Source organism: Salvelinus sp. IW2-2015, linkage group LG10 (assembly GCF_002910315.2).
Source record: "Salvelinus sp. IW2-2015 linkage group LG10, ASM291031v2, whole genome shotgun sequence".
Classification (NCBI taxonomy): Eukaryota; Metazoa; Chordata; class Actinopteri; order Salmoniformes; family Salmonidae; genus Salvelinus; species Salvelinus sp. IW2-2015.
Window position 1 is genome coordinate 11,605,017 of NC_036850.1, and position 23,161 is coordinate 11,628,177.

Consider the following 23,161-nt stretch of genomic DNA (forward strand, 5'->3'; position numbering starts at 1 on the left):
AATAAAAATTTTAGTGTACCGGTAAATATAATACAGGAAGGCACGATTTATAGTCCAATATTTACACGCTTTTGAGGAAGGGGGGATTGGGTGCAAGTGTTTAAACTGTCCAGTATTTAGCAATCATAATAAGAGACTGGTAGCAGCAGTTGTGATGTGTGTGTAGCATAAATGTATGTGTGTGTGTGTGTGTGGTGTGTGTGTGTGTGTGTGTGTGTGTGTGTGTGTGTGTGTGTGTGTGTGTGTGTGTGTGTGTGTGTGTGTGTGTGTGTGTGTGTGTGTGTGTGTAGATCTGTGTGGGCAAGTGCTGTGCTAAGGTGGTGAAGAGTCAGTGCACGTGTCAGTCCAGGGGTAGTCCAGGTGGTCAGTCCAGGGTCAGTCCAGGGGTCAGTCCAGGTGGTCAGTCCAGGGGTCAGTCAGGGTCGCAGGTGGTCAGTCCAGGTGTGTGAGTCTCAGTCCAGTGTCAGTCAGTCGTCAGTCGGTGGTCAGTCTAGGTGGTCGTCGTCAGTCAGTTCAAGTGTTTCAAGGTTTCCTTTATGTTTTCTTCGTGTTCTTTATTCTCGCTGTACGGGAAATGGTTTGTAAGCGTTCAGCTCGCACAAGCTTTTCCTGTGTACATTATGCTTACTTTCAATGGGAGTCCATACTTCTCTATCGCCTGAATGTGTGTTAAAAGTGCTCCTGCTTATTGATCAGTTCCTCAATGCTCTAACGACCAGTAGCAATGATGTCTAGCAGAACAAAGACAGAGAAACTCACTCAACTCACAAGGAATCTCTTGGAGGATCTGCTACTCGGAATGTACTCTCATTTGACCCAACGGCATCCGAACCCATCCGACACCCATCCGTCATGCTTGTAACTGAAATTGACATATAAGCGACGGTACTTAACTGCCCGAGCCCGTTTTTAAATCCACTCTAACAGACTAGGGACTGACCCGACCCTCTGCTCCTCAGGAGTTGGCAGACATGCGCCACATCCACTCCAAGGTGAAGAAGCAGTACCAGGACAAGATGGCCGAGCTGGCCCACGCCAACCGCGGGTGGAGCAGCACGAGACAGAGGTGAAGAAGCTGAGGCTGAGGGTGGAGGAGCTGAAGAAAGAACTGGGTCAGGCGGAGGACGAGGTGAGCACCAAACACCACATTCACTTAAACATGGATAATATACAGTTCTCTCCGTAATTATTGGGACAATTAAGCATTTGGTTAATTAGAGTTAAAGTTCAGACTGTCGGCTTTAATTTTAGGGTAGTTTTCATACTATCCTTGAATTGTTTAGAAATTACAGCACTCTTTGTACATAGTCCCCCATTTTAGGTGAGAAAAAGTACTGGATCAATTCACTAATGTGTATTCAAGTAGTAGTGAAGTATTTGATCCAATTGTATGCACTTCTACACTTCTACATGAATGTGGAATGCTACCATGATGACAGAAAATCCTGATTGAATCATGAATAATGAGAGTGAGAAAGTTATAGACCCACACAACCTCCCCTGTTACTATAATGGTGAGAGGTTAGCATTTCTTGGGAGGGCGATATTTATGAGTCTGTAAACTTTTCTCACTCGTGATATTGAGATTCATTCAGGATTATCTGTATTCATGGTAGCATCCACATTCATGTAGAGGTTTTCAGAAACATTCTCTCTTATTGACAATCCAAAGTGATTCCAAATGACACAATACATTATTTACCGTTAATTTCTTTTGGCACAGAATAATCTGAAACACAACCAAACAAACACAGAGTTGTAGAGTCACAAGGCTTGATGTAGTCATTGCGTGCTACAATATGGGACCAAATACATCACTTTTTGCCTATTAAATAGAAATATAGTGAATTTGTCCCAACTTTTGCTTCCCTTAAATGGGGGGAATAGGTACAGAAAGTGCTGTCGATTTCTAAGCAGTTCACACCGATAAGGATGGAAAATACCGTCAAATTAAATCTGACAGTCTGCCACTTAAACCTCATAGTCATTGTTTGATTTTAAGTCCAAACTTTTGGAGTAAGAGCCAAAGAAAGAAAACATGCTTCACTGTCCCAACAATTACTGAGGGCAGTGTAGATACAGTAGATACTGTACACTACTGTACATATAGTCAGTAAGTGCTTGTGTTGGGTATTTAGGATTTTGAATCCAAAGTATTCCATTCAGAATACTGATTCTGGATTTGTAGTCTGGTGTAACTATGATTTGCAATGACCCGATTTCTCTCTCACTTTCTCCTCCATCCCAGGCTGGATGAGGCCCATAATCAGACCAGGAAGCTACAGCGGTCTCTGGATGAGGCAGGTGGACGCAGTCAAGAGAACCTCCAGTCCAACTGGAACATCTTACAGTCCGGTACGACTGATCTGACACACACACACGCATGCGCACACACACTTATCATGATGCCTCTCTCTCTCACACACACACACACCATCTCATATTATGGTCTCACACACACACTCTACTCTATGTTTATCACATGTCCAATGTCATAGCCCTTCTCAGCGGTCTTTGGTAGTTAAGATGTTTAATCAGACAGTATTGGCTGCCATGCTTGGTGTTCTCAAACTCTAGTTCTCCCAGGTATCTTAGCTGGAGGATATTAGCCCACTGTGAGGCTTGTGTCTTAGTTTGTCAGGCAAGCAGCCCTGCTCACACTTGGCCAGTCTGTCTACTAGCCGTCCTGTCCCCCAGCTCTCTCTCTCTCTCTTCTCTCTCTCATCTCTCTCTCTCCCGTACTCATCTCTCATCATCCATCACTCATCTCTCTCGTCTCTCTCGTCTCTCTCTCTCTCTCTCTCTTCTCTCTTTTATTCTATTCTACTGCGCAATTTACTTTATGTTCGTATTCTTATCTTTTATTATTTCTTATGGTTGTTGTCAAAAACTAGAAACTTGAAAAGGAAAAGACAACCACAAAGAAAACCATGCTCACAGATCTCAGATGAGTTGAGCGTGTTTCTCATTTCTCTGCTTTGCATTGAACAGTCAGAGTGCAGTCTTGACTTAACCCTGTCATCACTCACATCAGTTGAGTTCTCCTGAGGATTCCCCTGTATGATCAGGGCAGAACAGCATGCACTACTGTTTTATAAGGCCATAGAAATCAAACAGGAGTGAGGGAGGGAGACAAGAACGGGAGGAAGAGAGTGAGAGAGTGGAGAGTGGAGCAAGAGAGCGAGTGGAGAGAGAGAGAGAGAGAGAGAGAGAGAGAGAGAGAGTGGGAGAGAAGGAGGGAGGGCATTGGTATTCCCTAGCTGCATAGCCAAGCACTCAAGCAGCCCTGGCTAGATGAGCGGTCCTATTGAAACAGACGGGCCATGGTATTGATTCAGTGCTCCAGCCCTCCACTTAACAGGAAGGGAAAAATACAACTTCAAAAAAACACAACAACAAAGGGAGGAAGTTGAAGTTTGCAGTTGAGGTGATAAACGGTGTAAGCAATGCCTCAGTCCGCCACTGGCAGTGTGATATGCCTACTACGTACGCCCAATCGATGTGGGGCCCAGTCAGAAAATAACTTCCCCAAATGTATTATTTTCTACATCTAAGAATCATTGACCCCTTTAAATCAAAATGACAATCCACCACCGACACATTCATAAACACAAGCCATCACTATCATATTCAAAACTTCTCTAATACGGCTGTCCCAATCAAAAAATAAATTAATTGGTCAAAATGTCAAAACGTGTAATTTTTCCAAATATAGACACATCATACAGAATGTGTTTTATTTAAATAAACTATATGCACTGAGCTTGRCTGGTGCTTTAAGAGCACTGTTTGATGAAATAATTAAGACACACGGATGTCTAGAGGGAGTCTGACCGCAATTGATTTGATTGTACCGGGCCTGGCTCAGACTTGCTGTGCAGCGAGTGACTTTGTGACGAGCACACGTTGTCTCTCTCTCCTCCCTGCTGCACCACAGAGCATCAACAGTCTTTACATTCCCTATTCCCTCAACCCTTGCTCTCTTTATGTGACACATGTATGCATTGCATGCATGTGACCAATAGGGKCTGACCTATAGCATATAATAATAATCACATTAATAATTTGGTTATAACAAACTCTGAACACCGTAACACGTGACAGCAAAACGGATGCAGATGACGTGACAAATAAACTCGAAACGGGGGGAAGTTTGGTTGCTCAGGAGGTAAAGAGGAAGTCAGATGTGTGGAATAAATTTGACTAGTTGTGGAAAAATCAGACGTGTCTTTTTTTGCTACTGCTCGACTAAAGAAATCTTGGTCGACCAACAGTCTATCGACTAAACAATCGACCAGTCGACGAAATGGAGTCAGCCCTACTCTCTAACCATACCGTCACAGACAAATCATATAGATAGAACCAGAGAAGTGGAAAATTGGAATAGTRAGGGAGACCATGGACGTACAACAGGGGAAATACATCCATTGCCACCCCATTAGTCTCAGCGGGCCCATTGAGTCCTTGATTAAAGGTGAATTATTTATGTGTTTCTGTGGCTTTCATGTGTTCTGTCAGGCTGGATATGGCTCCCACAGTGACTGCCACCTGGTCTGTACACTAGCTCACACACAGACACTTTCAATAACACACAGCCAGGTTAGAGTGACAACAGAGAGAGGCTGTGCTGAGTACAGGAGAAGAGAGCAAAAGAGAGAGAGATAGAGGAGAACAAAAGAGAGAGAGAGAGAGAGAGAGAGAGAGAGAGAGAGAGAGAGAGAGAGAGAAGAGAGAGAGAGAGAGAGAGAGAGAGAGAGAGAGAGGAGAGGAGATAGAGAGAGAGAGAGAGAGATTAGAGTGAGCACATGGTTCATGAATAATTCAATATGATAATTAAGTGTCCAGACTTGTTGAAAACACTGTATGATGTGGCTCCCACAACTCCCAGTACCGCCAAGACTGGATGAGGGGATACACACACACACACAAGCACGTGACACACACACAAGAACACACACACACACACACCTTGAACCTCCAGACCATCTGGAAAGAAATGTTCCTTGATGCTTGACCCTTTGTTTCTAGGTCACATGGTCTACTTCAACAGTCTGGGAGTCCCAGTAGAAAATACAGTTAACCGGAGGCATGACTACCATGACTCGAGGATGACCGCCATTGCGTTGACAATCTTGCAATTTTGTTTATTTTTTTATTTATGATGTTAATATTGTTAATGAATTATTCAATTTCCAAAGTATGTTTTGGCAATATGTACATTCTTGTCTCATGCTAATTAAGCAAATTGAAATGAAAATGGATTACTATTGTACAGCATGTAGAACAGCACTATCTGGCCCGGYGACTGTGTGTGTGGTGATGATTTACAATACAATATCAAGGTTTTCAAAAACRTCTAAATGAACAATGTTACCACAAACCCTGATCCACAAAACTGCATTTGGTGTACTGTAGCCTAAATAATAATAAAACAATCATTGTATCTTTTTTATCAAACTAAAAGGATCAGGCTTGTTTGTAGCAGCGGTGGTACAGTGGTAACATTAGTAGTAGATGGTGTACTTTGAGCAGGACATATATGACCTCATTAAGCAGATAATTGTTTGGTTGATTGATGTGAGATGTGATAGGGGTTAAGTGGAAGGGGGTCATAAGGTCTGGATTGATACTATATACATAGAGACACACAACGACAGACAGGGGGAATGCCCTCATCAAGTGCCTAGTTTAGACAAAGGAAGAGAGGGAGGGAAACACAGGGGATTTTTATTTTTTATTATTTCACCTTTATTTAACCAGGTAGGCCAGTTGAGAACAAGTTCTCATTTACAACTACGACCTGGCCAAGATAAAGCAAAGCAGTGCGACACAAACACCAACACAGAGTTAAACATGGAATAAACAAACGTACAGTCAATGACACAATAGAAAAATGCTATATACAGTGTGTGCAAATACAGTGTGAGGAGGTAAGGCAATAAATAGGCCATAGTAGCGAAGTAATTACAATTTAGCAAATGAACAAGTAGAAATACTGGTGTGCAAAAGAGCAAAAAAGTAAATAAAAACAATATGGGGATGAGGTAGGTAGATTGGATGGGCTATTTACAGATGGGCTGTGTACAGCTGCAGCGATCGGTTAGCTGCTCAGATAGCTGATGTTTAAAGTTAGTGAGGGAGATATAAGTCTCCAACTTCAGCGATTTTTGCTATTCGTTCCAGTCATTGGCAGCAGAGAACTGGAAGGAAAGGCGGCCAAAGCAGGTGTTGGCTTTGAGGATGACCAGTGAGATATACCTGCTGGAGCGTGTGCTACGGGTGGGTGTTGCTATGGTGACCAGTGAGCTGAGATAAGGCGGGGCTTTACCTAGCAAAGACTTATAGATGAGATGGAGCCAGTGGGTCTGGCGACGAATATGTAGCGAGGGCCAGCCGACGAGAGCATACAGGTCGCAGTGGTGGGTGGTATATGGGGCTTTGGTGACAAAACGGYTGGCACTGTGATAGACTGCATCCAGTTTGCTGAGTAGAGTGCTGGAGGCTATTTTGTAAATGACATGGCCGAAGTCGAGGATCGGTAGGACAGTCAGTTTTACGAGGGTATGTTTGTCGGCGTGAGTGAAGGAGTCTTTGTTGCGAAATAGGAAGCCGATTCTAGATTTAATTTMGGATTGGAGATGTTTAATATGAGTCTGGAAGGAGAGTTTGAAGGAGAGTCTGGGTATGGATGGAGAGATGGAAAAAAGAGGGAGGAGAGTGGCACGGGAGGGGTTGCGAGCATGAATAAACAAGACAGAGGTGAAGACGAAGAACAAAAGGGGATTTTCCGAAAGAAAAAGCGACATGAAAAAGAGAAAGAACTGGAAGAAGGAAAAGATGACAGTGTGATATTCAAGAGAAGAAAAAGAGAATGCACTGAGAAATGCATGACAGCACTGCATCACATTATCTGACAAAGAACCCCTTCAGAGTTTGGAACTTTGAAGTCAGTGAGATGCAGCGGAATCAGACAGCGTTCTCTACTTTTGGATGGAAAGTTTCGCTCAGCTGTAATGTGGGTCTGAGTGTCCTCTGTGAAGGGACTGCTTCGATAAAGAGAGGCGGGAGAGTCGCCGGGCTAAGAGCCGAGTCTACATAAAACATGAGGGAGAGACTGATGAATGATCTATGATGATGAAGATACTCACTGGAGGTGAGGTGAGAGATGGAGATTACGCACTCAAACTGATTCACAGACACACTGCTGGGAGTGTGTGTGAATGTCTGCACGCACGCACACACACACACACACACACTGGAAGAATTCTGTCCAAAAAGCACATCAAATGTAACACACAGAGGAAGAGCCACACAATGACACATGTAGGAAACACCCTTCCAGATATATTTTRCACACCAAGCTTGACAGAAACAGACATGAGCAGTAAGACACCCAGCCCCATAGCCAATCAGTAAATAAATAAAGAGAGGTAGGAGGGAGCTAGATAAAGAGCGGCGTCACGCAAGACTAGCTGTTTAAATGTTTCTCCGTGACTGMCTCCAAGACCCTGAAATGTGTCATAACATCCGCTTCACTGCACTGAAACAAAGACACACACTGCACAAAATACACTACACACTCTAGTCAAAGTGACCACACATGCTAACATTAACATGAAGACACGACGCACAAAATGACCCAACACYTAGCGAACAGCCAAGACGGAGAAAGATTAAAAAGCTATATGCACACAGACATTCTTCCCACATGATCTCTTCCACCCACACTACCGTTTCCCCTCCTCCTCTGCCATTAGCATATTTTCATACATGTATTGACACCCACACACACTGTGGTCATGCATACAGCATATGCACACACACAGATGCATAGCCAAGACAGAGATAGACAGTGCATAGGCCTACACACGCACGCATGCGCGRACACACACACACYCYAGAAATCTGGTGTGAAAAATGCTTACACACTCTATTTTCCCCTAATAGTTTTATCAAATGTAATATAGTATTAATTTAGACCCACATACTGCACACCCACCCAATCCACACACACACACAGACACACACACACACCACACACTGGATAGTAGAATTGGGTTGATTATGAGACTGCCTGTGGGAACGGAGCCTATTGCTATGCTCCAGCACGATTGGTCAGGATTAGATCAAATCTATGGAGATGGGAGAGGGGGAGGGAGAGAGAAGAGAGAAGAGAGTGACAGAGTGATTCATCAATGGGAAACTGGGGGCACTGGGGTGGTAATGGTTCCACAGTCAGCTAACGGCTCCATAAGCCTATCTCTACTGAGAGCCACTGAGCCAGGTGTGTGATTCACWGTGGCCCCCTAGAGGAACCAAAGAGCTGCCAGAGGGAACACCTACCCTCCAGTCTACACCTCCGCCAGACAGCCTGCTCACACAGTTCCCTGGGGTGTGTTCAGCAAGACACAACATTTTGGAACCGTCAACAATGTTTGGCAACTGAACGTGTCCTTGGGTACTGTCTATACCTGCCATTCTACAGACGGATCACACTGGGCTGGTTGAATATGGTCTTAAAGGCTAGACAGCTTAAACCAGTCTGCCCTGGACCATACCTAGCAGTCTAAAATTCAGTTTGCAGGCTGCAATATCCATAATTAAATATCTGTAATATTTTCAAGGCAAACACTTAGTCATAATATAGCTAAAGTTCTCCCTCTGCCTAGGATGTAGAGACTCCCTATAGGCGATAATAAACACACACACAGCTCCAAGTAGACCTGGCCCCGACCCGGGTTTCCCGGGGCCAGCAGAGCCCAACTGCAGTAATTGAGGGAGCAGGTGCATGGCCTTGGGGTCACCACCTGCAACTGCTGGAGTACATCTCCCCACYCACCCGGCAACGGAGCAAACTCATTACCCTGGCCACTCCCCGGCCCTGCGACACCTGCCCAAGCCGCCCGCTCCTTGGCCTATCCTCACCTTCCTCTCCTGCTTCTCTCTTCAATACTGGTGCTCTTGCTCACCATCCTCAAAGTGTTTAACTTCTCTACAATACAACTGCTCTGCTCTGCTCTCTTCCACATCCATACCACTATGATTGCCCCCTTCCATATAAACACATAACGTTTTCCTCTAACCTTCATTTCACCTCTCCTTTCCCTCTTGTCCTGTTCCCCGCCTCCCTTTTTTTATAAAGATATTTTGCTGACCCTCGCCCTGTAATGTACTTCTCTCATCCTCCTCCTCCTCCTCTCCTCCCCCTCTCTCCTCATAGCTGAGAATAAATGTCAGGTTAAAAAAACAGCTCCTTGACGAGAGGAAGGAAGGTAGGTCTGTCCTGTCAGAGCACACATCAGGGCAGATGTTCCCCTTTCTCTCTCTTTTGCTCTCTCTCTCTCTCTCTCTCTGTCACACACACACACAGACACATTTATCTCAGTCCTCCAGCCTGAAAAGCATGTTCCCTCAAATAACCTCAGTTTCTGCATGGTATCAGTAAAATCCCTTCCTCTCTGATTCCATCTCTGCTTCTCTTGCTAACATATAGTATAGCAGTTCGTTTTGCCCTTCACACACACAGGAACACATAACACACACACACAGACAAACACCCCCCTCTACAATCTCCTGTACCTGTTCTGTGTCCCTTGTCGGACTCAGTGCCACTCCAGCTCTCTCTCTCAGTCTTAATTACGTCTCTGGGCTGCCTGGGAACTGCTGCATTAGTTACCAGGCTCATAAATAAGCCATTCAGGCAAGCAGTAATGGAGTCATTTACACTGAGCACAAGCCACATGGCCTACCTGCAACTAACAGGCCTGTTTAGGCTGAATGGACTTCAGGGGAGAGCTGCGTCACACTGACTGATGTCCACTGGTTCTGCTCTGACACACTGGAGACACACACAAAAGGTCACGCCCTGTGCGCTGTAGCATGTTCTTCCTCTCCGTCACATGCTGTGCAGCAGCATGTTCACATTCAGACGCACCTGTCATGCAAGGTTGGGCATGCTACGGATTAACAATACGCATTCATGGAGTATCAGAGGGAGGAGGAGAGAGAGGAAGGGGAGGGTGAGGCGGTGAGAGCGACGGGGATATGAAAGAGAAGACTCCCTCACGGAAAGCACAGCAGGTCCAAATGGAAAAGTACTGAGACGGGAGCCCTGAATCTGAGGAACAAGACAAATCATTTCACACTAATTAATCCCAGATGTTATAACCACATGCCAGGAGAGCTCATCTACATACACACGCGCGCACGGAARGACAACAAAACAATGAATGTGGGTACAGGTACACACACACACACACAGACGCAAACACTGCAACAAACACACGCATATTAAGCGTATCCGCCTCAATGAAACACACACATTGCAAACCCACGCAACAGACGCTGTGACGATAATGAAGCTAGCTAACTAATGTAACCTGTTAACCGGCACCAACAGTTTGAGAGAGTCAGTCCCTTATAAAAGCAGAGCAGATGAGTAGTTTGGATGGGCTCATTAATCACGTGTGATTGGTGAGCGGTTAGGTTTTGTTCCTGGAGATGGGAGGGGCCTGGGGGGGGTGACATCTGCAGGGTAGAGCAGGGGCAGCTGTTTCAGGAGGGGGGTATTGGCCCTATAGGCTGCAGCTGCATTGAATGTAGGGAGGGTGGAAAGGTTTGGTTGAGTTTACTTGTGTTTGAGAAAGAGAAAGAGAGAGAGAAAGACAGAGGCAGAGGGAATGGGATCAATGGAACAGAGTCAAACACGTTGTTTCCATGTGTTTGGTACCCTTCCATTGATTCCATTCCAGCCATGACAATGAGCCTGTCCTCCTATATCACCTCCCACCAGCCTCCTCTGGTTGACCTGGTGATCTCCTTCTCTCTCTCTCTCGGGTCTGTTCCGTCTCCCACACTGCCGCTTCGCACCAGGAACTGTGCTTCCACATTCATCTTTAACCTAAGATTTGTTTACGCACAGATGTCTGGATCAGTATATGATGCTGAAATAGAATCCTGCTGCGCTCCATATTAAATCAAATTTCTGTACTGGCATCTGAACATGTGTCACATCGTTTACTAGGGCTTCATAATGTGGAAGAGAGTAGTGCTGGCAGAGAAATGAGAGAAACGTGTGAGTAAGTGTAAGTCCTTGTGTGTGAGAGAGAGAGAGATCGAGGTTAAACTGTACATGTCTGGTTTGTATGTAAAGTGAATGCAAGGTGAGATTTCATACTGTTGTGTGTTGTGTGTGTGTGTGTGTGTGTGTGTGTGTGTGTGTGTGTGGTGTGTGTGTGTGTGTGTGTGTGTGGTGTGGTTGTGTGGTGTTGTTGTGTGTGTGTGTGTGTGTGTGTGTGTGTGTGTGTTGTGTGTGTGTGTATCTCACTGAGGGCAGGGGCTTGTCTCTACACATAGGGAGACTCATCTTATTCATCCCGCATCAAAGATGAAACCGGTGTATAATATTCTAATATATAAGCGAGCAGTTCTCCTTTGTCTTAGCATATGTCTTGACTGAGTGATGTGGCGGAGAGCCGTCTGATCATCTACAGAGGCTCTTGATTAACTACCTGCAACGCAGACACACACACACGCAGGCACGCGCAGCCACGCACACAGACAACATGCTAAGCATGCACACACACACTCCACACACGCACAGATGGTAGACGGTTAGGGTAAGCCAGATCTCAGTCGGGATGCTGGCGCATGGTTCAAGGGCTGTGTGCTTCTTGGCTGGGCCACAGTTGGCTTAGAGGGGCGGTCATCTGTTCAGACTAGCCACTAGGAAGAAAGGGATTAATACCTCCCTAAAAAACAGCCTGGCATTCAAAGTCAACAACCAACAACAAACATACAACCATTCTTCAACAAAGACTACCTCGAGTACAGGGATTTCAATTACAGTTTAAAGGACCACTGTGATGTCTACTACTGCTGAATAAGGTTTCAACACACCACACCACTTACATGATTGCATACAAACTGCATTCACAGATATGTGTATGATGGACAGACAGACAGAAGGACGCACAGACAGACAGACAGACAGACCAGAGACGACAGACAGCAGACAGACAGACAGACAGACAGGACAGACAGACAGACAGACGACAGACCAGAACGAAGACAGACAGACAGACAGAAGAGCGCTATGCTCACACTAGGGGAGAAATTCCCCCTGAGGCGTAGGCCTTGTCCGAGTCTCTGGGATGAGAGAGAAGAATGGGAGGAGCACAGGGGGTAGTGTGTGTCAGACAGCTTTCAGATTTTCAGACAATGATAAACCCTTCATGGGCCGTGTATCTACCAGATGTGACCGGCACTGCCGCTCTCGCTCAGCTCTGATAAATACACTGTATCAAACACTCTCTTTCCCCTCTCTCTGCACGTGACTTTCTTCATCAATAGGCTGCAGTTGTGCAATCTTGTCTTCCATGGACCAATGGCAACCAATACACCACACACACGCACGGCACACCAGGGGAACACCCCACACGTAGCCTAACACCAAGATGGATGACAAACAGCAGCACAAACCGTCCCATTCCCCCCCTCTCTCTCAGGCCATCTGTGAATTGTACCGCGACAGGGACATCCAATCTCCTAGCGCCCGTGAGTATGCTCAGAAGTCTGCTGGTGTAGTGGTGGTATCATCACACTTTGTTCTTTGTCGGTGTCGCCCACAGTGTCTTAAATCGCTCTGCGTGTCTCTCCCCTGTCTCGATCGATACCCTGCCTCAACAACACACAGAGAAGGACATTCCAGTCACACAGTCTCAATGTCTCCGAGCCTGGCCTATTGTATACTAGAGCCACACACATACATCCTTTTCCATATCTGGGTTGATTTACTTGGTGCTTGGCCTCTGCTTTCAGGCCTCTACTCTCTACACTCTCACTTACTCCCGCTTTCCCTCTTTCTTTTCTACATCCTTCTTCCATCCATCTTTTTCCTCCTCCTCCCTCTCGCCACTCCACCCTGGCTGACTGAGTGTGTGAGAGATGGATGCGAGAGATAGAGAGAGAGAGAGATGAGAGAGAGAGGGAGGAGAGAGAGAGGAACGAGAGAGAGAAGGAGAGAGAGGTGAGAGGGAGAAGAGAGAGAGAGAGAGAGAAGAGTGAAGAGAGAAGAGAGAGAGAGGGAGAGAGAGATAAATCAGTGATGGGTGAAGAGCTGAAGAATCATGTGACGGTGGGTGCGGTGAGAAGAGCGAGAGAGATGTGTGGAATGAGCGTGAGTGAGTGGATGTGGTGAGGAGTGAGTAAATAAGTTACTAAAGGAGAGTGAGTGTTGAGTGAGAGTGCGGGAGAGAGAGAGAGTGAATGAGTGATGGCTGTGGTGCGTATGCAGGGTGCTTAAGGCCCAGTCTATAAATCTGAAGGACGGTGCTCATAACGAGCCTACACCGAGTGTTTTTATTCCTCCATAGATTACTCAAACAGGACACAGCTGGACCCAGAGATTACACCCAGACAGAGATAGATCGAGAGGGAAGAATGGCGGGAGGGAGGGACAGACGGAGGGAGAGCAACATATCCTCTATTCTCCTCTATTCTGTCCCAGGGGTGACCTGATGTGTTACCCGTGATCAGTTGCCACAGAGTGCGACGCTCTCATTCCACAGCAGCCAGCTAGAGACCATGTCTGATGAACACATGCGTCGRACGTGTCTGATGAGAGGCATATTTCCTACGTGTCCAACAACCAYGCAGAGACCTAACGACTAGAGATTATTCACAGCCGTACAGTATGTAATATAATGTGTTAGCACTGGCGGGAGGTTGTATGCCATACAGTGCACTGAGCCCTATCCAGCCTAATGCATMCATGTCATCTAGTGCACAAGGACACTACCCAGTTGGAACAGGCCACCTGCTCTTGATGGATAAAGGTYCCTAATCTCTGTGACATGGGCAGAATTTATGGACAGCACAGCACAGGATAATTGGGTCCTGTGGCAGTGTAGCACTGTGCAGGAGGGGGACAGATTTGAACGGAAGATGTCAAGGTTCCTCCATCTCCATTTGTCTGTCTGTGTGCTCCACATTCACTTTCCTTCCCACTCCTCCCTCTGTCTCCCAGTTCATGTGAGACTATTTGCAAATAAGTATCCCTCAGGGCGGAAGGCCCGATGRGTGTTAATCCTAGAGCCTAGAGGGGTAAGCGCGGTGCGCCAGCAACCGAAAGGTCTCTGGTTCGAATCCCAGAGCCGACTAAATGAAAAATCTGTTGATGTGCCATTGCTCCTGTAATTCATTTGGGATAAGKMTGTCTGCTAAATGACTCAAATGCAAATGTTAGAGGTAGGGCTGGSAATTGCCAGGGATCACATGATATTTTATCAGAATTCTGAGGTGATTTGATGTTCTGAACATACAGTATTGCTCACTGAGCATACAAAATATTAGGAACACCTGCTCTTTCCATGACATAGACTGACCAGGTGAATCCAGGTGAAAGCTATGATCCCTTATTGATGTCACCTGTTAAATCCACTTTAATCAGTGTAGATGAAGGGGAGGAGACAGGTTAAAGAAGGATGTTTAAGTCTTGAGACAATTGAGACATGGCTTGTGTATGTGTGCCATTCAGAGGGTGAATGGGCTGATAGTATGGTAGTAGGTGGCAGGCGCACCAGTTTGAGTGTGTCAAGAACCGCAACACTGCTGGGTTTTTCACACTCAACAGTTTTCCGTGTGCATCAAGAATGGTCCACCACCCAAAGGACATCCAGGCAACTTGACACAACTGCGGMACGTATTGGAGTCAACATGGGCCAGCATCACTGTTGAATGCTTTTGACACCTTGTAGTCCATGCCCTGGCGAATTGAGGCTCTTCTGAGGGCAAAAGGGGGTGCAATTCAATATTTGGAAGGTGTTCCTAAAGTTTTGTACACTGTGTATGTCTGCTGCAGAGAGACAAGAGGGCGTCGGCACACTTTTTATTTTTAAAGGTGGAGAACAAGCTATAGGATAAAAATTACCGAGTTTTGGCGCAGGTACAGCCGACTAGGTACAGCGTTAGCTAATGCTACCTAGAGTTGCTCATTTTTATATATTTTTTATTTACTTACAAATTGATAAAATACAATATTGTCCCAAAATATACTGAACTATACTGAATATAAATGCAACATGTAAAGTGTTGGTATGAACCTAGGACTAGTCCTAGAGGCATGGAGAGGCAGCCTTTAGTTATTATGCCCCCAGGCTCTGGAATAGCCTGCCAGAGAACCTGAGGGGGACAAAACTGTGGACATATTTAAAAGAGATATTAAAACACACGTTTTTAGCTTTGCTTTTCCTTAGGGTGCTTTTAGTCGTTCAGTTTTTATTGTTATTCTTTAGTTTTTATCCTTTTATGTTTGTTGTGTAGTTTTTTTTTTCCTTTGTTTGTTTTCTTTGAAGCACATTGCATTGCATTCCATGTCTGAAATCTGCTTTATAAATAAAGCTTGATTTGATGAGCTGAAATAAAATATCCCAGAAATGTTCCATATCCACAAAAGGKTTTTCTCTTAAAGTTTGTGCACAAATTTGTTTACATCCCTGTTAGTGAGCATTTCTCCTTTGCCAAGATAATTCATCCACCTGACAGGTGTGGCATATCAATAAGCTGATAAAACAGCATGATCATTACACAGGTGCACCTTGTGCAGGGGACTARAAAAGGCCACTCTAAAATGTGCAGTTTGTCACACAACACAATGCCACAGATATCTCAAGTTTTGATGGAGCAAGCAATTTGCATGCTGACTGCAGGAATGTCCASCAGAGCTGTTGCCAGAGAAAATAATTTTCATTTCTTTACCACAAGCTGCAACGTCATTATAGAGAATTTGGCAGTACGTCCAACCGGCCTCATAACCGCAGACCACGTGTAACCACGCCAGCCCAGGARCTTCACATCCGGCTTCTTCACCTGTGGGATTGTCTGAGGGGGGAGGGGGGTTCTGAGGAGTATTTCTGTCTGAAATATAGCCCTTTTGTGGGGAAAAACTCKTTCTGATTGACTGGGCCTGGCTCCCCAGGGGGTGGCTGCACCCTTGCCCAGTCATATGAAATCCATAGACTAGGGACCAATGAATTTATTTAAATTGACTGATTTCCTAACATGTAACTCAGCAAAAAATGTGGCATGTTGCGTTTATATTTTTGTTCAGTATAATATTACGATACGTAACTACACATCCCCCCTCCCCTCCATCACAAGTTACAGGGTCCTCAGGTGGAAAAGCCCCAGATGCATGACCCCAGAAGTGTAAACCCAAGGGCACAGGTATTACACAGGTATCAATGTAACATACCACATCAAATGCAGCTGACTAGACTCCACTCCGCGGTGAAGGAGGGTTCTGATGAACAGCAGCAACGGAGTGAAGCTGAGGCTTTGTGGTATTCAGCTCCGGCTACATCGACTCGTCCAACGTCAATAATAATTATGTGACGCTTATCTTGTACCTATGTTTGTCCGCTGTAGTTGAGTGCCTATCTTTGATTGCTGAAATCCATACTTTTTCAATAAATGTTAATCAAATACAATCAGACTGTTTGCTCATTGCTGTTTCTGTAAGATGGCAACTCAGTGCAAATGCACGTGCCAATTGAATCTCAACAAGGAAGCAGCCTGTGGTTGAATTTGATTCACGTTTATTGAAAGTATGGGTTTCAGCAAACAAAGAAAAGYCACGCAACTAGAGYGCAAACATAGGTACAAGGTTAGCGTTTCACTATTTACATTTTATTGACATTGGGCAAATGGATGTAGCTGAATTCCACAAAGCCTGGTCCATGCTCTTCTCCCTTGGTGGGGTTCATCAGAAACTCCATTCACCATAAAGTGGAGTTCAGTCAGCTACATGAAATGGTACTTGGGTAAAAGCCTGGGGGTGTATGAAACCACTCCTGGTAGACCACACTAGTGAACCTCCCATATGTGCCTCAGTCAGAGTGCACGGAGGGGAGTCAGAGGTGCACGAGGGGGGAGTCAGAGGTGCACGGAGGGGGGAGTCAGAGGTGCACGGAGGGGGGAGTCAGAGGCCACGGAGGGGCGTCAGAGGCGCACGCAGGGGGGGGAGGTTCCTGCTCTCTGCCCTCACCTTGTTCCTCTCAAACAACTCAGTCTGGATGGTCTTGAGGTCAGTGTCTAGGGCACTGGCCGCCTGCCGCCGTTTACGGGCCAGCTGTTCCTCCAGGTCCTCCGTCTGCGCCCGCAGCTTTTTGTTGTCTCTCTCAAGCGCRAGCTTCTCYGTCTCCAGACGCTCCCGCCGGCCCCACTCGGCAGCATTCTCCACCTGCAGCCGCTCCATCTGAGGAGGAGTGGGGGAGGAGAGGAGGGAAAACAATGTCAAATCAGAGGGAGAGGACGAGGTCAGAGGGTAAGTTGAATCAATCAATCGCTGTGAGAGGAATATTGAGACGCCTCCCTGCAGTCAGTCAGTCAGAGCACCAGTGTTCAGGTCGTGGTAGTAAAGCCCTTTGTAAACGCTCTACAAGTGAATGGACGCTACATTAGCACTTTATCATACTCTCCTTTCCTTCAGCCTGCCAGCCACCACAGCAGAGCCATTACACATTCACAGGGTGTATTCCCACGGCTGATACCCGAGCAGCGCAGAGCGGAGAGGATGTTGCTGCTGGGGCAATGAGGAAGGATAGAGGAGGGAGAGAAAAGAGAAGAGAGGTGTGAGGCACGTGGGGCTGACAGTGGGCTGGTGTCGGGCCCCCGGGGGCCGCTGGGACAATGTGACACGCTCCTCTGAGGGGGGACAGGCGATGGGATGAGGGCTCTCTAATGAACACTTCAAAGGAGAGGACTCGTTCCACTCCACCATGAGCCACAGGCATGAAATATACTCTCCAAAAATTACAACTTAATATGTCAGTGACACACTGCCCACCCAGCCAGCTCCCACTGCCATCATGTCAACTAGTGGGTCACATGGAGTCAGAGACAAGTGTGCACTTGATTTCAATTGCTGTTGAATGGGCTGAATCACCCCCATTAAATGTAAAGGGATTTGAGATCTATAAAACGATAGAAGTGTGTTTAAGCCTCACCTCTGCTCGTAGCTCGGCCAGTTTCTTGTCCATACTAGTGCGTGCTCCCAGCTCATCCTCCAGGTCCTCCGACATCGACCCACTCATCCTGGTGTACCTCCCTTCCAACTGTTCAGGCTGAGAGAAGAGAGAGAGAAGAGAGAGAGAGAGGAGAGAGAGAGAGAGAGAGAGAGAGAGAGAGAGAGAGAGAGAGAGAGAGAGAAGAGAGAGAGAGAGAGAGAGAGAGAGAGAGAGAGAGAGAGAGATGGATGGATGGATACAGCCAGACAGCAGGAACATCTACAGGTGATAAGCGGTCCTTGTTTAAGTAATGTGGGCATCCATGGTCTTAGCGTTAGTTCTCTCTCCTCCTATAACTGAGCCACCTTCAAGCGGATGATACATTCCATACAAACATGACGTCTCACTCAGCTGTGCAGGCTGCAGCGGTTCTCCCGTTAACTTCGGAGATCCCACGATGGTCCAGGCACATATTACCACACATGCCACATCTCCACATCTCCACTCTCCTTCTCTGCACTCTCCTTCTCATCAAAACAGTCATTCCCGGCTCTCACTGTTCTCATCCCTCTTATCGCTCCTCTCCATCTCTCCTCTACCACCTCGTTCTCCTCCTCTCTGCCCTTCATGATATCCGGAGAGATTTTTCAGCTTCACTGGACTACCCTGCAGTGAATTCATGGTTTTCCAATGACATCGACGGACACAACACACACACACACACACACACACACACACCACACACACACACACACACACACACACACCCACACACCACACACACACACACAACACACCAACACACACACACACACACGACACACAACCAGAGCTTTGTCTGCATTGATGCACAGAGTGCCTCCTAGTGGCTGTCTCCTGTAAACACACACCCTCTCTCTGAGCCGGCGGCTCTGGCTCTTTGAAGCCGCTGTCTCAGCGGGTGTGTCTGTGTGAGGTGGATGTGTGCCAGTCTGCCAGGCTGTATTGACGTAGGTACGGACCATATTCCCAAGGCCAATATGATGACAACACTTCTAAGACCAGCAGGATGAAAGGGCTGACGTTTGATGCCTTTACCCCGTTTGAAGCATGGCCTCGGAGGGCACGTATACGACCCCTGGATGGTTGTTGGGGGATTAGAAGGTAAAGGTGACCCTCGAATCTCACCTGTTTCATGGCTTCCTGCTTGGTCTTGTTCTGCTCCTCGTATTTGAGTTTCCATTGGTTCAGCTCTGTTTCCAGCTTTTCTATGCTCTTACTGAGTGCATGCTTATCCCTGGGGAGAGAACATAGTTGGTTAAATACTGCTCTAGCAACATAGGTGATGACTATTCAACAGAGATAGATCACAAACCTTCAGAGGACAATCTAAAACATGCACAATATTAGTTCTGAATATTTAATACAGGAAAAAAGCGGTGCCTATTCAATGTGTTTTTGAAGGAAGAGACTTGACAGAACCTGTGTCCCCAAAATACTTTGTAACCATGATGCCATCAAAACAGAGTTGGATAGATGTTATGATTTAACTAAAAGTGACAGCTGACTTCAATATTCTGGGTGAATARAAATGTCTTCTCCTGAGGTCAGCAGGGTGCCTATGGCACTGACAGAATGAATGTTCCAGAATAGCCCAACAGAAACCAGTCTTACAGACAGACGGGCTCTGCCAGATTGTTGGACCTGAAGATGCAGACCAATCACCAGCGGAAATCAGCAGCCTCCAGAGAGCTCATAAAACAGTTATGATTCTAATGGAAAAGATCATGTGGCTGATGGTAGTGTTGGCGAGAGTGGGAAGCTGCAGCGGTGCCAGAGCTGAGCTCAGGCCAATACAGGAGGCTCTGCTTGTAAATTATGAGACTGGCATCTCAGCCAACGGTGGAACAGAGGAGAGACAGAGCAGTTACTAGTCTACACTTTCTATACACTCAACATGAATGCTAATTTCCATACGAGCCATAATATATCTGAGGAAAGCACCTTCACATAATTGAATAGTCCTCAACCTCTCTAAATATTGCCCTCCTTCAGTCTCCTTTCCTCCTCCCTCGCTCCCCTCTCCTTACTCGCGTTCTTTGAGCAGGACCTTCTGTGATTCGTCGAGGCGGAGCTGGAGGGCGTTGATCTTGCCGGGGTCCTCCTCCATGGCAGCGATGTCATCCCAGAGCAGCCGGCTGCGGTCCTGACGACTCAGGGCAGAACGCAGGCTGCTGGCACTACGGGCGTCCCACGAGTCTGGACCTTCCGCCTTGGACCTCAGCACTGACTCCAACAGCTCCAGCTCCTAGGAGAATGACAGAGGATCGAGAAAGTGGAAGGGAGGGAGGGAGGGAAAGACAGAGGGTGTAAGTAAAAGGGAGAATCCGGGAGAATGACCAGAAAGAAGAGAGGAATGGGGAAGAGGGATATATGACATTTCATTCACTGTTAGTCTACACCTGTTGTTTACGAAGRATATGACAAATAAGATGTTATTTGATTAGATGAACCATGCAGTGGAGTCACCCCACTCTGAAACCCTGAAGTCAGCCATCACAGCTCCACTCCAAGCGAGAAGGCTGGAGAGCGAAGCAGACTCCGAGACTCAAATATTTACTTTTCTTAATTAAACCKCACCGGGGAGACAGGTTTTTTCCTAGCTCAACAGCGCCGGTACAGCAGCTATCATATTACCCCCTATCCCAATTTCCTGTCTGTAAAAATMTAATTCCCAGGACGTTTGACGGAGTAATCAAAAACTTTTTCAACCACATATTTTTTCTTCTCTTCCTTCTCTTCCTGTCTCTGGGAACCACACAGGGCTCCGGACCCTCTGCCAACCTCATGTTACTGAGAGAGCTGAGCACAAGAGCACAACCATCAGATTGAAGGAAAAACACAGGCGGTTACCAACGGTGGCCAGCAGGGGGACCTAGAGGCTCATGTATGAGGTGGAGGTGAGCGGGTAGCCGCTGCTCCTCTCACTCAGCCCGCCACATGTGGAAGCACTCAGCGTGTCTGTGTAAGACTGAGGGAGAGAACAATGGAGGGGCAGGAAATGGGATTGTATGTGAGCATCCCCACAATGCCCAGCTCATTTTCATGCTGCTGTTTATCCAACAGTGATTTATTATACATGGCCAGCTGCTTGCCTAGGGAGAGCTCAGTGTGTGTGTTGGCCCATGGTGAGCCACTGAGGAAGAATCTGACTGGACATTCTCCTCCAGGTTGTGTTGTATGTCTTCTCATTATTCACTTATTTTCTGTTTCCCCTTTGGCTCCAGACTGGGAAACTGAGAATGGTTATCGCCATTACCTTTCATGCCTGAAGTGGACCACCTGTTCTGTATGAGTGTGAAAGTGTGTGTCTGTCAGAGTGTTTCCATGGAAACAGCAGCCCACCCCGTGTGTGAGTTGGCTGAAGGTCAAGTCAGATTGCTAATGACATTGATCTGTATTCACTGCTGCTTGAGCTGCATACAGCTGAACACTCCTTGCCAAGATACACATTTCCTAAAAACAGAAACCTCATCTTGTCCAACTCTCAACAACGCGTTCTAAATAGGACTTGAATACACATTATGATCCCAGGTAGAATGCTACCCTACTGTAAACCTGATGAGCCAGCTCAGGGAGTCTATTTTGACCTGTGTCTAATTGACAAAGGACATCTGAGGACACCAACAGCTACAATGCCTTCCAATCATGCAAGATGCCTGGCTTTTCTGTGACAGGAAGCTTGTTTTATTTCGTGTGTCTAACAGGGAATTTCCCATCCCTCCAAAATGTCTGAGAATATGAGGCTCACAGAGAGGGGACTGGGCTCCAATGATGCAGTACCCAAGCTGTGCCCCTTGGGTAGAAGATAGGGTGGTGCAGGGGGGATTCTATTTGAACAACAAAGCTACACTTCAGCAGAGCTCCCACTGAGGCACAATGCTGAAGGTTAAGCTCTGAGACATATCTGCTGCTGGCTCTTTATTAACAAGATGAAACGCTGGCCCAAATAAGTGACTGGTGCTATATCTTCTACCAAGAACTCCGACCAACCTTTCCCCTGCCTCAGATCTGTGCTGGGTTATAGAGTACTGTAGTGTGTCTCTGACATTGTTTGGTTCTAAAGTGTGTGACCATTCTCCCACCTTTTGTCTGTCAGGTTTCTCTGTGTCCACATCTCTCACTGGTTCCTGTTCTGGTGACCCGGGCCCCTCGCCCACCCTGTCCTGCTTGCTGTCCACAAGGGGCTGTGAGGAGGAGGAGGGTGGGGTGGAGGAGGAGGGTGGTGCTGAGGGGGCATGGGAGGGTGAGGCCTGGTCAGCATGGAGACGCAGTGCTTCCTGTCTGAGTGTCTCGTTCTCGGAGGCCAGTTCCTGGCGCTCCCGACGTGCGCCCATCAGCTCCTTGGTCAGGGTGTCCAGCCTCTGGCGGAGCTGCCGCACCTCGTCCCGTGCCCGGTTCCTCTCGGAGCGCACCTTGCTCCACTTCTCCCTCCAGTTGGCCGTGCAGTCCGACCACCAGCGCATGGTCTTCTCCATCTGGGCAGCTCGCGCCCTGGCCTCCTCCAGCTCCCTCAGACGTAGCTCCTCACGGCTCTCCCAGTCCCCAGACTCYCCCAGGCCAGGGGAGAGCAGCAGGGGAGGGCTAGAGCTGGGGGTGCCCCCCGTGGGGCTGGGCGTGTGGGTCAGGCTATCAGGAGAGCGGACCCTGTCCGGCCCCAGGCCCAGGCCACAAAGCAGGCCCGCCCCGGACTTAGCGGCCTCGGCCATGTGGGGGCTAGGGGTGTGGTTCATCACAGAGCCGATGATGATCCAGGAAAAAGCAGGAAACACGAGCGATGCTGTGCACTCAGGAGTGCATGGTCGCGTTTACTCAGTTGGCTACCTGCAGATTCAAACACAAAACAGAGACACTGGTTAGTTGGACAGTACTAGGGCTGTTGCAGTGACCATATTACCACCACACCTGCGGTCACGAGTCATGAAAGCAGTCAAATTCCACATGACCGTTTAGTCACGGTAATTAGGCTTCTCCAAGCTCTGATGCTGCTGGTCATTAGTAGCCTACAAAACTTGCTAACTGCCTGGTACTCAGCAGTCTATTGTCCCTCTAATCACTCTGACATCAATGCAAATGTTTTCGAAAATCTAATCAAACACTTCATGAGAGCCCATGAG

The 23,161-nt window shown here is 47.1% G+C and overlaps 1 protein-coding gene across 1 annotated transcript in view; it reads right to left on the reverse strand.

The window, feature by feature from the left end:
- Nucleotides 1–23,161, reverse strand: part of LOC111969275 (coiled-coil domain-containing protein 102A-like) — a 100,344-nt gene that overhangs the window by 38,773 nt on the left and 38,410 nt on the right. The window contains 6 exon segments of the mRNA XM_023995304.2: nt 17,045–17,254; nt 18,006–18,087; nt 18,089–18,115; nt 19,168–19,281; nt 20,075–20,292; nt 22,130–22,868. Coding sequence (XP_023851072.1) covers nt 17,045–17,254; nt 18,006–18,087; nt 18,089–18,115; nt 19,168–19,281; nt 20,075–20,292; nt 22,130–22,777 — 1,299 coding nt within the window. The 5' untranslated portion in view covers nt 22,778–22,868.